Source organism: Saimiri boliviensis, chromosome 7, assembly GCF_048565385.1.
Source record: "Saimiri boliviensis isolate mSaiBol1 chromosome 7, mSaiBol1.pri, whole genome shotgun sequence".
Taxonomy (NCBI): Eukaryota; Metazoa; Chordata; class Mammalia; order Primates; family Cebidae; genus Saimiri; species Saimiri boliviensis.
Genome location: NC_133455.1, coordinates 88,325,274 through 88,342,028, shown reverse-complemented (window position 1 = coordinate 88,342,028; position 16,755 = coordinate 88,325,274). Strand labels below are relative to the sequence as shown.

The following is a 16,755-nucleotide window of genomic DNA, read 5'->3' as shown; positions in this document are numbered from 1 at the left end:
AAGGCTTGGCCTCAAGGAAACTGTGCAGACTGTGAGTGGAGATTCCACAGAGATCATTAGTGTGTCTTCCTATTGTAGAAGTTATCTTTTCCTTCTCACTCGTGGAATGCACATTATAAAATAATGTTGGTGTATTTTAAAAGCGTTGGGTTCCAAAAGCATTGAGAACGTCCTCACATAATATAGTTCAGTGCCCTGATGATTAAGTCCCACTCACATCAGGGCCATTGTTTGTGCTATGGGTATAACATATTAAAGTCTGACACGACACTCTTTTGGTCTCACTTTATTAGTAAAGAATGGAGTCAAGGGCAGACAAAAAAGAAAGTAAGATGAAGTTTGATTTATTATGTATTTAATGAGAGCCTAGTATCTATCTGCAAGCAGGGAGTTATAAGAACCAACACTTTTTCTATCCTATGGTTAAACGTGGCAATGAATTATGTATTTATTCAACAACAGCACTGTGCAATAGCCCTTGAAAATACTAGTTCCTCTGTTGACAACACCTTTATCCTTTCATCGCCTTCCTCCTTCTGCCCACCCTCCACCTCTTGCCTGAGTTATGTGCCCCTGCTCTACACTTCCTCAGAAACCTACATAGCCCTGCTGTAGGACCAGCTGCACCCCACTGTGTTTGCCTCTTTGCTTGCTAACTCTCCCACTGGATAGTAAGTTCCTTGAGGGTACCCTCTCCCATCCACTGTTGGGGTCCTCAGTTCCCAGGTCAATCTCCAGCACCATGTCTGCCTGTTCCTTAGTGGGCACTTAGTAAGTAATGGATGTTTATTAGGGTTCTCAATTCTTCTAACTCATGGGAACTTCGGCACTATCAACATTCAAGTATCAAACAAAAATTTCCAAGAAAAGGGGGCATATTGTATAAAAATACTTCCATGTTCATTGTTATAAAGATGGTTTCCAAGACCATTTTTATTTAGAGTCCTTTTATACTTTTGAGGCTCATGAAGCTGCCCAGTTTTTAATTATTCCTCATAAACAATGTAAGGTGGATGTTGTTCCTGGCATTTCAATCTTCTTCTTCCTTTTTTTTTTTTTTTTTTCGATAGGTGGATGTGATGAAGAATGCCTACAACCAAGGATTGGAATGTGATCATGGGGATGACGAGGGCGGAGATGATGGTGTTTCTCCAAAAGATGTTGGACACAATATCTATATTCTGGCCCATCAGGTATCACATTTTATATCTTTACATTATTCTGCTCATTCTATCAATCATGTTTTGTATCCCTGGCATGTTGTCATATTTTCAAGTTCTGGTTCCTTCATTTATTCAGCACTCGCTATCCTAGGTTTGGGGTAAAGAGAGGAACACCCTTCCAGAATGCCTGATTGTGCACCCCCAAGATATGGTAGGGGACAGTCCACAAGAAAATGCTTGGCACCCAAAACTACTGGACAAGAAGGGAGGAGACATTCCCAGGTCAGCCTGAACCATGGATAAACCATGGCAACAAATGAGGGATCTGAAAGAGAGAGGAAGAGAGGCTACTGTGGAGACAGAGTGTGAAGTAAGGGGGTGCATTCAGGCTTAATCAGGTGAGCTGGCAGGTAGTTTCTGGTCTCCTTGAATTGCAGGTTGACATGCTTTCTGCAGAAGCCATAAACTGGCAGCCTCTGATTGGAACTGTGAGGCTAAACTTTAAATTCTTTTGAAGGAACTATTTCTATAGTATAACTTATAAAAACAGGTGCCTGATGAGTATTATTCATAAATTTTATACCATTAACATGAAGATCAACTTTAAATTGGCATCTTCGAATGCAAATTTATTAAGAAAAACATTTTAAATGTACATTTCACAATTTGATTTTGTCTATGATAGCTCCTTTGTTTTTACAAAATGAAGTTCAAACTTTAGAGACTTGCTCTGCCTTCCTTTTTCATCGTTTTCTCCCATTGTCAATATCTCCCTTCTGTTTCCCTGTACGTTTTATCGATTGATAATAAACATTGATAGATATAAAGTCAGATTCTCAAAAGATTTATTTTTAAGGTTGCTCTTTAGACATTTCCTATGCCCTTTTCTACCCTTTGTATAACTCTAATATATGTGAACTTGACTATAATTTTTACAAAAGCTTCCAGGAAGGAGTCAGATTCTAAAAGATACTAACAAAAGACACCACTATTGTTTCATGATCTATCTGGCTCATTGAGAAGATTTTAAGATCTCTCGTAGTGTATCAGAATGCCTATGTAGAACAGAAAGAGGTAAGGGCAGAGGAGTTATAGCTAGACAGACGAGCATTGTAGCTGCTGAGCAAGGATGAAGGGCAAGTTGAAGGGAGCAGGAAGCAGAGATTTAGGATGTGGAAAATGTGTCATTTTAAAGAGACAGGGAAGTCAGGTGACCCAAAGTGAGTCAAGCTAGCAAATGAATGGCTAGAGAGTGAATGTGAATAGAAAGAAAAAAATCCCAGACTGAAAGTTAAAATCATATTGGCTACTAGAGTGAACACAGAAACATGGTGACCCATATATGTACAGGGTCAAGGAGTTACTACTTTAGAGGCTGTAGCACTGTGGAGGGAAAAAGGCAAGGAAGATGAGCAAAGTCCAAAAGGCAAGGTCAAAATGAGCAGTAATAAGTTTTAGAAGAAGGAAGTAGGGAAATAGAGCCACCTCTGCTTTCTTGACTGCAAGATAGTCTTGCTTTGCATGGGGGAGGTTGTCTTCTTGCACAAGTCGAGCAGCTGCATGAAGAAGGCCTGACTGTGTAGCTGATGAGTGGGGAATGAACAACCAGACCAGCTAAGCTTGCCCTGGAGCCAGCAGAGTGACAGATTGGCTAGCAGACAATGAACGAACCACCTCACATCCATTCAGAAGTTTTAAAAAGCAATCTCAGATGACCAGTATCTTAGGGCTAACAATGACAATGTCAAGGTAAATAAAAGACATGTTACGTCACTTCAGTTTGAAGCAGAATAAGCATAAGAGTATACAGGCCAGGTGCAATCCCAGCACTTTGGGAGGCTGAGGTGAGTGGATCACTTGAAGTCAGGAGTTCAAGAATAGTCTGGCCAGCATGGCAAAACCACATCTCTACTAAAAATACAAAAATTATTTGGGCATGGTGGTGCATGACTATAATCCCAGCTACTTTGGAGGCTGAGGCACGAGAATCACTTGAACCTGGAAGGCGGAGGATCATACCACTGCACTTCAGCCTGGGTGACAGAGCCAAGACTCTGTCTCAGAAAACAAACAAAAAAAACCCCAACAAAACAGAGTACAGAATACAAATTTTTAGGAAGACAATGTTACATGTTGAGAAGAATGGATGAAGAGGGTAAAGAATGGAAGCACTGGTCAGAGATGGAAAGATGATGGAAAAAATAAAGCAACCTATATATGAAAGAAACCCAAAATGAAGATGGCATAAAGACCAATTATTTTAATGAATTTGACTTTATTACAGTGCTTGAAGAGGAGAATAGATAAATGCAAAGATGATAGTGGAATTGCCCCGAAAGTGGAAATTTACAAATAGTAAAAAAAAAAAAAGTTACAAGGGGTTAAAAACAACTTGTTGAAAGGAAGAGAAATCAATGATGTGAAAATGGCTGGGATGGATATATCAAGGCTTTTTTTTTCCTTATACTTCCCAGAAGAAAAATATTGGAAAAGCCATGATTTGTAGAGCAGCGAACGTCCAATACAGAAGTACGGAAACAAAGTCAGGCCTCTAGATGAGAGAGAACAAACATACCCTCTCTCAAAGCAAAAGAGAATAAAATGAAAAGGAGATTCTGAATTGCTGAATATTTTAAGCCCTGTGATTACACTGTAAGAGATAGAATATTAAGTAACAGTCCACATGAATTCCTTTTAGAACCCAAAGAGGGCATAGGTATGGAAGAAAAGTAAGCCAGTTGTATGTAACTGACAGTGTAGAGTTAAGCAATTGTATGCTTATTCTATTATAATGACACAAGGAGTCTTTACCTTGCCACTATATAAATGCATTCTTTATGGAGTAACCCCTTCACCAACTTTTCATGAAAAGTAATTGGCTTTCACTCACAGAAGAGAGACCATTGTGCTCTGCTGATCTTTCTGCAAGTGACTCCTTGGCTTTTTCTAGGATAGGATAGCATATTTGGTTTCTTGGAAGGCCAATCTCCAAGATTGTTGCCAAGTTCTTCATGAATCTGTTGTCCCCAAACTCACAAGGAGTGGTTTGTTGTAAGCACTGCTTCAGAATTGGCCATGTAGCTGTGCTATAGGGATTTGGTAGAGTCCAGTTCTGCTGTTTTCATTGTGGATATGCAATCACTGGGCTCCTGCAGGCAAATGACTGTGCAAATTGGTTTCTGCCTTTGCACAGTTCAGTAATTCCAAAACCAAGATGCAACTTCCTCTTTGTTTTACTATAATCATCTTTTGTGCAGACAGTTATTCTGGTGCTCGCAGACTTTCAATTTTTGTTGTTTTCTTTTCATGGTAGTGAAGTAGTTCTGCTTTTTCTGCCATGACATCCCTTTTGGCCTTTCCTGTGGTTGGTGTTACAAGAAACAAATAATGCTTCTTGTAAGTGTCTTGTCTGATCTACATAAAACTATAAATACATCAAAAAGGGAATTTCTTAACTTCTAATACTATAGTATTGTGCAGAGAATTTCCTTAAAATCCAACTATGTGCACTTTTTTACTTTCTATCTTCTGCATACTTCCCTTAAGCCTCTCCGCCCCATTTCTCCACTCTACTCTTGGTCTTTTATATTTTTTTCTTGCTTTCTGTAAAAACAGTCACTACCAACAGTCCAGAGCACTGTTCAGTACTTTGCGTATGTCCAATATATATTAAACCAATGTCTATTAGACCATGGTCCAATATATATTAAGCCATATTATTTCATGCTGTCCTGAAACAATTTCTGTTCTTATGTCTGAGACCCTGCATTTAATGCCTATCTGAAGTAAGAAGCATATGGAGAAATGTTACATGCTTTTCAGGATGGGGAGAAGTATTAGATAGCAAGCTGTAGGAAGCAAAAATAACTCCTGGATCACAAGGCAAGAGAGAATGGGTCATTTTGATTGGTTATATTTAATTCTTTTCAAAATGCGGGCTTGAAAAGTTTTCATGAGCACTCCCATATCACTCACTAAATGGCCTTTGAAAACATAATTTTAATGTCTGCATAATTGTTCCTCACCTGAATGTACCATGATTTATGTAATCACTCCTTATTGTTAGACATTTAGATTTCTAACGTATTTGATATTATAAATTATGCTACGATTAACATCCTCATACATTAATCTTTGTCTGCCACACTGATTATTTCTCTAGGATAAATTCCAAGAAGTTTAATTACTGGGTCACAGGGTAGTAACTATTTTATGGTTCCTGATGCATATTGTAAAATTGTTTTCCACAGTTTATGATAGTACGTGTCTTAGTGAGTCCTAAAATTATTACCATTTAAAAAATATTGGCCAAACTGATAGTATTTGGGACATAGTGATCACTCAACAAATGTTTGCTGAATGAATTAATGTGTGATAGATGAAAGGAGAATCACATTTTGATTCATATCTTTTGGATTATTGGCAAAATGGGCTATCTTTTAATATGTTCCTTGGTCATTTGTATTTCTTCTGTGAATTACTTGAAAGTATTTAGTTATCTCTTCTTTTATCAGGTTCATTTTTCTTAATGAAATTTAATTAGAGATAATAACTCTGTCAGTCATATTAGTTATATTTACTTCTTACTGATTTACTGGCTTTTAATGTTTTCATAATAATTTTCTTTCAGCACCTTGAGATGATTTAAACATTCACCTAGATTTTTTTCTGGTGTATAATGAATCCAGTTTTTGTATTTAATTATATAATCTTTCCATGCCATAATGCAGAAATAATAAGAAGGAAAGTTCTGATGCTTCAGCTATAAAGACATAGTCCAAAATTTAGTGTCACAGCAATCCATGAAGGCAGAATTCATAGGAATTATAGGAGGGTGCTATAGAGCATGGGTCACAGAGAAAGCTTTAGTAGAAGAGATTAGGGCCAAAATCTAGCCATCTTCAGGGCCAGACAGGGTATATGAATGAGTGATCTAGGAGCTGGTGAGGTTGGGCCAGTCTGATGATATTCCAAAGCAGGGAGCCATTACTCACTTCTGCTCACTTGCCAATTGGCTTGCAGACCCTGGATTTCCACTTCTTCTAATATTTCAAAAGGAGCCCATATTTTGAAGTTTGGTAAAAATGTGGAATCTCCTAACTTTTAAACATTGGCAGATCATTCACGATTTTAACAGACACTGAACAGGCCAAAGAAAACTCAGCAGCAAGCTGAATGCTGTCCTGGATCCATCAGTTTACCACTGTGGAGTAAAGGATTTACATTTCTCATTCTTTCTTTCACTGAGTTTCATAGATGCATTGAGTGCTTCCTAGATGCCAAGCACTGTGCCAGATATGCAGTGGTAAAGAAGATCCACAACAGATCAGCTCTCAGGGAATTTACATTCTGGCAGGGAGCAATGAAGAGCAGACAGTGAACCAGAAAGATAGCAGATGGTGATATAAGCTATGGAGTGAATAAGAATAGATTGTGGTGAAAGACAATTACTAGAGGCTATTAGAGACTGGCTGATCTGGAGGTTTTCTGAGGAGCAATTTAAACTAGATAGATCTGTTAAAAATCAAAAGCCAGCAGGATACCATGGGGTTGTGGGCGGTTTGCAAGAGAACAGCCCAGTGGCTTGAAAGTGGCAATGAGCTTGGCATATTTAAAGGAGCAAAAGAAGACCTGGGTAGCTTGACCCTTCCCCTAGCCAGCTATTAGTGTTTGAATATTATATTAATCACCTGCAATTCACCTCAGGCTTATTTATTATAATATAGTCTTTCAACAATATTTATTGAGCAGCTCTTATGTCAGGCATTGTGCTAGTTTATAAGATGGAAAGATGACTAAAAATGCAATCAAGAAGCTCACAATGAAGTGTATATGAAAGGAAGAGCAAGAGAGATAAATCATTATAATTGAATGTGCTTGTCTTAACAAGGAGGTATGTTCAAGATGCACTTCCCCTAGGAATCAAGAGGGCTTTCTGGAAGAGGTGATATTTGAACTAAATCTTGAAAGAGAGGAATGGAGGAAGACAGTCCAAGCAGGTAGAACAACTGCAAAAAGAGCCAAAAATGTTTTAGGGAGAGAAGCTTCTTTTGGTCATATTGGTAGGGATCTTGTGTGGTATCTGCATATATTTTTATATGAAATAAACTACAATAATTTGAATTGTGTATACATCTCTGATAACTGCAATGACTCTGTAGGTACTTAACAAATGTTGCACAAATGAGTGAATAATTGAAGGATGAGTGTGAGTGAATGCGTGCCTAGGACACTCTAAAGCTATTCTAAAGTTTTGCTATTTTATAGATTAAGTATTATCTTCTCTCTTGCTAGGTGCTTTTCTTATTTTTGTTCATGATACCATCTTTCTCTTTTACTAATAGAATATCTCCTCCTATTGTTACAACTCATCTTAGTGTTACCTTCATACCCTTAAGATCCAAACTGAGACCTACCTAACCCATTTCCTAGATAAATTCCAGCCAGCAATGATCTGTTCTTTGTTTTGAATTCTTACACTTGTTATGTCCACCCAGAACCACATGCTTATTTTACAGTAGGTTATGCTATGTATCATCCTGGAAATGATCTTTGTTTCATGTATGTAGGTCCTGGCTACTAAAGTAGTAGTATATCCACAAAATCTGGGCACCCAGAAGGCCTTATTTTCACAAAAGAAACTTTCCGCAAAGAAAAAGTATAATTGGAAAAAATGCCTAGGTGTTATAGAATAGACTTAAATCTTCTAATAGGCAATTATATATCTTTCACTGAGCAACTAAGACTCTTTGGGTTATGGCCATTTAAATGACCTCTCAAATTGATGGTTAATGGATACAATAAAAAATGCAATCTAGGAAATGGACTGAAATGGGACTCACTAATTATTAGTTCGGTATAAAGATCATGAAGCCAGATTCAGTGGAAGCAATTATTTGTTTACTTAACATTCCATGTTTGTTAGATATATATATTTATTTCTGAGTGACATAATTATTAGAGCATCAGTCTGAATTCTAGAAATGTAAAATGCCATTGCCGCGCCTTCGTCTCCTTCTCCCTGCTTTGACTATCCATTGAATTCAATGTCTAACAGGAGAGCTGGAGATACCAGACAAGGCTTTTATGATTAGTTTTTCAGGAAAAGGAAAATGCATAGCACTCCCTAGTATATTTCAGGCCCTTGAATTTTTACCTTATCCCTAACCAAAGTCAATATCTCTTTCTTAACTTTCAAAAGAGAGAAAAAGAGATAGAGAGAGGGAAAGAGAGAGAGAGAGAGAAAGAGAAAGAGAGAGTATGGTAGGTACAGCCATGGCGTTTTAAGGGAAGGGAATCCTTATGTCATGCTAAAGAAATTTTCTGGATGTCCTGATAGTCTTCATTAATCTACTTTTTTATTTAAAAATTCTGTTTCTAAACTAATTACAATTGCTTGAGCTATATTCATTTTAAGGGATATGATGTAAATCCTTCCAAATAGCTGAAGTTTAATTTATACTGAAACTATATGAAATGTATGTATTACTCAGACTACTTACAATATTTTCCTTAGAGATTTATGCTATTCACCTCTTTGCAGCTTCTATTTTCTTATGCTAATATGTAGTAATCAGCATTGCTTCATTTACTTTATTTGTAGATGCAGAAGGATGTTTGTAATTGGTTACATAACTTCCATTTCTAATATCTTTGAAGGATTTTAAGTAACTTATAATTACTTCATCTTTATTATTGCTTGTAGTGTAGAACGTAGAAAACACAGCTGGGTTTTTCAACTCAGAGAGGCACTTGTAGCTTAGTAATATGTTGGCTAGAATATTGTACCAAGAATATTATGCAAACAGCTTAGCTATTATTCCACCCCTGCACCCTGTATTTTCTCTGTGAGCTATTTACATCGCTTAACTTCTCTGGCTTCAGCCTTCTCATCTATAAAAATATGATGGCGGTCAGTGAGCTACATTTGCAAAGTAAACTTTCAGAGACTTATATGAGCTCTAGAGAGTAGTTGGACTGTGATGGCTCTTTTACTGGATTTGATTATGTTCCAAATAATGTAACAATAATCAGCTACTAGATATTTATGTATTTATAAATATCCCTCCTCACTTATAAACAGAATTTGGGGTTGAATGAGAAATGCATGTGTATAATTAGCTTGTTAGAATACAAGATCAAAAGCCTTGAGAAGGAAAGAGGATCTAAGTATACTAAAGGTCATGGCTAACATTCTTACTGTTTATAAGTGATAGCTGTGACCTTCTTGGTAACCAATAGTATAATTAATACCTATAATATTCATTAATGACCAACTTTTTACTGATATTTAATTCAGAAGGAGTTTGTGTAAGAATATAGTACAACATAGTGGACAGAACCATTCTGCAGAACACACAAGATGAAATAATGCACATAGCTATTTTTTGGTCCTCAGGGACAATGATCAACACTTCCAATTTATAAGCAGGAGCAAATGTAATTAATCTTGAAGTGGGTTTAATCCAACAGTCATTGTGCAAATAGATATTACATTCACTTCATAGACAGACTGATAATGTAGGACCTTTCTAATATGTGAACTTAGTTGAAAAAAAAAAACTTTTGTAAACATGAACAGATTATCATATTAAATCACAGAAAATAGACTTATCCTACTTGCCCAGGTATGTGAAAAGCCTGCTGCTCTTAGTGCTGGATATAATGTAGTGAGCACACACACCCAAATCCCTTTCCTCCGTGAGCTTACATGCTAACAGGGATATCTCCCTCCTTGAGACCACATTATTCCTTTGGAAGATGTGCTTTATAGACGCAGTTGTTGGGTGAGTAGGGAATGCATGGGATATGGAAAGGAGGCATCGTCTCTACCCCCATGGAGTATACCTTTATTACAGGAAGGAGACACAAAAACAACCACATTGCATCAAGTCCTAAGAAAAATGTGTATCTCAGGTGCTCTGGGATCTCAGGTTAGGGGTGTGCTTGGGAAAGTGAGTGTGGCAGAGCAAGAGAGAGGGAGCGACGGAGAAAGAGAGCACCAGAGGAAGCAAGAGGAACAGAAAGATACGGCTTTTCTTCTGTTCTCCCTCATTTGATCATTCACTCAGCATTCATGCATGCAAATCTGCTTCTTAAAAAAAAAACCTCTAGCCTACTGGCTCATAACTTGCTGTCTTTTATAGCAAAACTGCTCAAAAGATTATATGTAATTGCTATCTCCAATTCCTCTCTTTCCATTCTCTCTCTAACCCATTTCTGCCAGGTTTTCATTCTCGCCATGCCACCAAAACCACTCTTGATGAGGCCACCAGTCACAGCCTCTTTGACCCACCTAATGGTTGCCCCCATTCCACATCTTTTGTCCCGTCACTAACATTTGACACAGTTGGCCACTCTCCTTTCCATGAAATGTTTCTTCACTCATTTTTTTGCCCAGCACAATCTCCTGGTCTTTCTTTCTGCTTCACTGGCTCCTATTTCTTTCTCTGGCTTCTGTTAGAGGTGTTCTCTTCAGATCCATTCCATGGATTTCTGGTCTTAATCGATGTTCACTCCCTGAATGTCACTTACTCACATGACTTTAAACACCAGCTGTACCATGATAAATTCCAAATGTACATCTTCAGCGTGGGCCTGTCTTCTGAACACCAGACTGGTTCCTCCAACTGCTTGCTCAGGATCTGCATTTGAATGTGTTTTTAGGCATCTCACACTTAACATTATCCATAATAGAACTCTTGATCCTCCCACCATGTGTACACCTCAGATACCCCACACGCCCAGACTCTACAGCCTGAGCTCCTTCACATTCCTGTAGCCGAAGCCTGGGTGGATGTCCCTCCTGTGAGTCCCCATGGCATGCTACACCTGCTGTGATCACAGAACATATATCACTAAATTCACGTGGCCTATTGACTTGTCTCCTCCACTAGACTCCAGACTTCATAGAGGCAGGAGTTAGGTTTTACTCATGGATGCCACTAGGTACATAGTACTGTGTTTGATATGGTAAATACTTTTGATTCATTGAGTGAGAGTAAGTAAATCAGTGACTATGATCATCAATAAGTGCTGTAGATTGGGGTCCCCAACCCCCGGGCCCCAGATGGGTGCCAGTCTGTGGCCTGTTAGGAACCATGCCACACAGCAGGAGGTGAGTGGCAGGCAAGCAAGCATTACCACCTGAGCTCTGCCTCCTGCTAGATCACTGACGCTATTAGATTCTCATAAGAATGTGAATCTTACTGTGAACTGTACTTGTGAGGGATCTAGGTTATGTGCTTCTTAGGAGAATCTAATGCTTGATGATCTGTCACTATCTCCTGTCACCCCTAGATGGGACTGTCTAGTTGCAGGAAAACAACCTCAGGGCTCCCACTGATTCTACATTATGGTGAGTATGTAATAATAATAGAAATCAAATGCACAATAAATACAATATGCTTGAATCATCCCCAAACCATTCCCCTCATGTCCTGGTTCGTGGAAAAATTGTCTTCCACAAAACTGATCCCTGGTGTCATAAAGGTTAGGGACTACCGCTACAGATGACTGGAAAGGAAACGGGTGAAATAGGTTAATATTGGCTGGAGTTACTGTAAAAGGCTTTGTGGAGGGGCTTGCATTTTAGATGAATATTATGGATTGATAAATTTAGATAAACAGAGGAAAGAGAGAAAAGCATTTTCATCATAGGGAAAGTATGTATAGAGGTGGGGGCAGTATTCACCACCATGCTGTGTGTGTGAGATTAGCTTCTCTGGGACCTTACATCAAGAAGAGAAAAAGCAGTATGTTGCAACTTGGGAGGGACACATCCTGTCAAATTCTGGAGGACTTTAAGTACCAAAAACGAATTACATAGAAATATTTATTGAAATATGATATAGTATACATTTTTGCTAAACTGTTCCTTAGAGTACTTAGTTCTTATTTCTGTTGCCATAAAATGAAAGAGACATTAATGATTCTGTAAAATGCTGAAAAGAATGATGCAGAGACAAAAAGCACTGAAGTCTGCTTTAAAAAATATCCACAAACCCCAAAGGAATGTGTTAAGTCTTAAAATGATTATTTAATGATTATACTTTTATTCTTTATGACCAAGACATTATTAAGCAAGCATTTAAAGATAAATCAATTATAAATAAACCCATGAGAAAACATAATTAGTAAACACATAAACCAAAATAAAAATACTAAGCTCAGAGCACTAAGTAATATTCCGTATATATGGGTTTATGTGTGTCCTTGCATGTATCTGCATATAATATTTATTGATTAACTTGTTTTTCCTGCACAGACATAAATGAAGAAAGCTTAACTATAGGTAAGGCAAGGTGGCTCATGCCTATAATCCCAGCACTTTGGGAGGTCGAGGCAGATGGATCACTTGAGATCAGGAGTTCAAGACCAGTCTGGCTAACATGGTGAAATCCCATCTCCACTAAAAATACAAAAATTAGCCAGGCATGGTGGCAGGTGCCTGTAATCCCAGCTACTCGGGAGGCTGAGGCAGGAGAATCGCTTGAACCCAGGAGGTGGAGGTTGCTGTGAGCTGGGATGGTGCCACTGTACTCCAGGCTGGGCAACAGAGCAAGACTTCATTTAAAAAAATGCCTAACTATATAGCTAATATTTTATTCTGAAGACACACTGAGGAAGTGTGAGCTAGGACAGAATATCAGGACAGAGAGATCCAACGAATACTCATTTAGTCAATAGCCAGTATTATAATATCAAAGTGATATGTGAAAATAGCTTTTCCAGCTAGGTACAGTGGCTCATGCCTATAATCCCAGCACTTTGGGAGGTTGAGGTAGGCAGATCACTTGAGGTCAGGAGTTCCAAACCAGCCTGGCCAAAGTGGTGAAACAGTGTCTCTACTATTTTTACCAATGGCAAAAACTGCAATCACTTTTGCACCAACCTAAGACAAATACAAAAATTAGCGAGGTGTGGTGGCACGTACCTGTAGTCCCAGCTACTCGGGAAGCTGAGGCACGAGAATAGCTTGAGCCTGAGAGGCGGAGATTGCAGTGAGCTGAGATTGCACCACTACACTTCAGCCTGGGGAGCAGAGGAAGACTTTGTCTGACAAAAAGAAGAAAGAAAGAAAGAGAGAGAGGAAGGAAGGAAAGAAAGAAAGAAAGAAAAGAAAGAGAGAGAGAGAAAGAAAGAAAGAAGAAAGAAAGAAAAAAATAGTTTTCCTGGTGTAGTAGCCCATGGAATCATTTAGGTATGTAGATATGTGAGTCTTACTATTATATGATGATATTTCTCAGCTTTTGTGTTTTGTGACTGTTGGTGCATTTTGAGTTTCAGAATTACTTACAGAGGCACAGCAAAGTGGCAGACCATTGTGACAAACTAGTGCTGAAAGACAAATTGTTGAGCTAAAAAAAAGTCAGGCCTCTGAAAGGGAAATAGTTATCCTTAGCCAGACCAAAAATAAAAGTATCCTTCTACGTCACAACCAAGTGATTATTTGAAATTATATAGTAGGGAAAAATTCTGGAAAGTCCCTTGTCAGGATTTATATTGTTGACAACATGTGATCAATTTAAGAAATATGAAATTAGTTCCAGAAAACTTCTAGAAATGTATCTCTATACATATATATGTAACTTTATACATATGTTTGTATATATGTGCATGTGTATGTATACATATATATATGTGTGTATGTGTATATATTTATTTATATACACATACACACACATATATATGCATATATATATATATATATATATATATATATATATATATGCTTTTTTTTCTGGTTGTAAGCTGCATGAGACCTGAAAAATGATTTGGGATTTGCAAAGCACTGCATAGTCAGTATTTTAGGCTTTTCAGGTTATACTGTCTCTCTTGCAAACACTCAGCTCTGCCATTCTAGAGCAATAACAGCCATAGACAGAATGTAAACAAATAAGCCTGGCTGTGTTCAAGAAAAACTGTATTTTAAAAAAACAGGTGGCAGACTGGATTTGACCTAGGAGCTGTATGTGGTTGGCTAAACCCTTCTGTAGATTATTTTTATAATCCTCACAGTTGAGAAGTTTCCTGTGTTCCGTATCTGAAATATCCTTGTAAGAGCTGAGTCATTTATTTTTAAATATTTTTCGTGCTTATATTTAGAGTGTTTAATTCCCTTTGTATGTGAGTGTAACTAACACACATACTGATCGATATACATGTAGAGGTTCTGACTACATTAACAAAGAACATACTGGAGTTTCTTTCTCTGATTGCTGTGGTTGAGTGACTTAAGCATTCTATGGACAGTGGAAGCCTGATCATAAATGAGAATTAACTAACCAATTGACAGAGCAGGCATATGTTCATTTAGTAGATTCAGAATATGAATGAATCTAGTATAAACCAGGTGTGTGAATGAATCAAATAAAATAGAAGCAGAAGAGGGGGAAATGAAGGCAGAAGTCATTGAAATGAGACAGATTAGGCATCCAGGTCAGAGGGAAAACTAAAGAACCCTAGCTGGGGCAAAGGTAGTTTTCTGCTTATACCTGATATACAACTTGGGAAACACTGTGTATTAGAGTTGAGCTCTAAAGCAGTGGTTCTCAAATTGTAGTGCATCAAAGTCCCAGAGACTTTGATTGAAAAGATCTGGAGTAGGATCTGAAATGGCTTTTTACTGTATATCCTGGATATACAGTTGTCTGCAAACCACAGTTTCAAAAAAAGCTGCTCCAGACTTTTTACCTTCTCAGCTTCCTTCCCTATTTGTCTGATAGCCTGATCATCTGATCTAGAGACAGCCTTTTCTCATTTCCTTCCCTTCCTTCTCTTTTTTGTGCTTTCCACCTTCCTGCTACCAACCTAAGCTGATTGTTACTAATTTCATTTCTGTTAACTCCCCTTCTCAGAAATTAAAGGCATTAACCTCTCCCACTTATACACATGAAAATACCTGTTGAAAAATACTTTGCACCAAAACAAATGAATAAAAACCACAGCACTCTCCTCCCTCGGCATGTACTTTTTGTCCCCATAAGGTCATGTGAGAATCTGGAGTCTCTTACTGCTTTATATGCAAAGTCCCTAATGACCAAACAAGAAGTGGCCAGAATAACTAGGGCACCAAATGAGAGAGGACTGGAGGTGAGACACAGGAGGGAGGCAGGGTTGGATCAGGGTTGGAGGACATGTAGCTCTTGCTGAGGGTTTTGGCTTATATTCCAGGAGCAGGGAGAATCCATCACCACTGCCCTTTCCTAAATCCAAGCACCACTTCATCTCTAGCTGATCGAATAGCTGAGAATGGCTTAAGGTGAGAGAAAATGAAGTGAGAGTCTTGGATGGTTCCTAGTATAGAGTTGGCTGATGGGCAGATGATGGTGCATTTCACAAGACTGGAAAGAGGAGGCTCGAGGTGGAATGGAGAGAAGAGCAGCTCAGTTCTAGTCTTTTGGTATTTAACGAACTGATGGGATACTGCGTTGGAGGTGTACAACAGGCAGATGATTATACGTCTTTGCTTCTCAGGAAGGAGAGCTAGGCTTGGAACATAGATGTACAGAGACAGTAGGTATGTAGATGCTGTTCGAAATTACAGATGTAGATGAGATTTCCTGAGAAAATCAACTGGAGTGAGAGGAGTAAAAGATCAAGAGTTGAGTCCTGAGAAATGGCAAACTTTAAAGGAAAGAAGGAGGAAGTGAAACCCACAGACATGGATTGAAAATCAGAGGCCTGAGGGAATGTGATACAAAAGCAAGAGAGGAGAGAGTCACAAAAGAGAGTGAGACCAAAGACCCTCAAGAACTCAATAAACAAGGTGCAGCTGTAAACCAGATCCATGGCTTTGGCTCCCAGCAGGTCACGGGCAGTCTCCCCAGAACAATCTGTTGATGGAGGGGGAGTAAGAGACACAAATTGGACTGCAGTGAACAGAGGATGCTGTCAGATTTACTACCTGCAAAGCAGACACACACCAGAATGCACAGCAGAGTCAGAGAAGCAATGATTCAAAGCATCTCAGCCAGAGTGTCCTCTTCAGATCCCTGTTTTAAGTGGAATGAAGGCAAAATATCAGTTCTAAAATCTGGAGAAGAGGGGAGAATGAGGGAAACGCCAGTGGCATTACAGCACAAATTGTCTTGCTGGCACTAAGCAAGTGTGTTATTTGTTCCTTAAATATACTGCAATTGCTCTTCAGCAGAAGTGTGTGTATGTTTAAAATGTCCACCCTCCTAGATTTCCTGAGGCTCCTCATATTTGTATTTGTTTCCCCTTAGCACAGCAGCATTGCCTAAAAGCAGTACCAGTAAAGGACTGATAGGAAGTATGCATGGGGTCCAGTTTGCAAAAGCAGCTCTTTATCTACCAGACTAGGGATTTATTTAGCTTGTAGTTGTGCCCACTCTGTGCAGTGCTTTGTAGTTCTCATTGGGGAAGGCCCGCTATGGGATCACAGTGACTGTGCTAATTAAATGTCAGTGTGTTAGGGAGCTGTGGCATGGCCTTCACGCTCAGCTCACCAAGACCGAAGCAGGAGGGAGAGGCACATCAGCCGTCCCGAAGCTCATTAGGGTAGGAAGTACTCGGATTCAGACAGCTTCAGTGTTCAGATCCTAAATGGATGCTGCAAGAGGGCTCA

General features: G+C 38.7%; 1 protein-coding gene across 4 annotated transcripts in view; it reads left to right on the top strand.

The window, feature by feature from the left end:
• ITPR2 (inositol 1,4,5-trisphosphate receptor type 2) overlaps positions 1-16,755 on the top strand; it is a 497,691-nt gene that overhangs the window by 355,015 nt on the left and 125,921 nt on the right. For all 4 annotated transcript variants that reach the window (XM_003926591.4, XM_074402941.1, XM_074402942.1 and 1 more), the window contains one exon: positions 1,071-1,193. In XM_003926591.4, the coding sequence (XP_003926640.3) occupies positions 1,071-1,193 (123 nt within the window). The remainder of the gene's footprint in view (positions 1-1,070; positions 1,194-16,755) is intronic.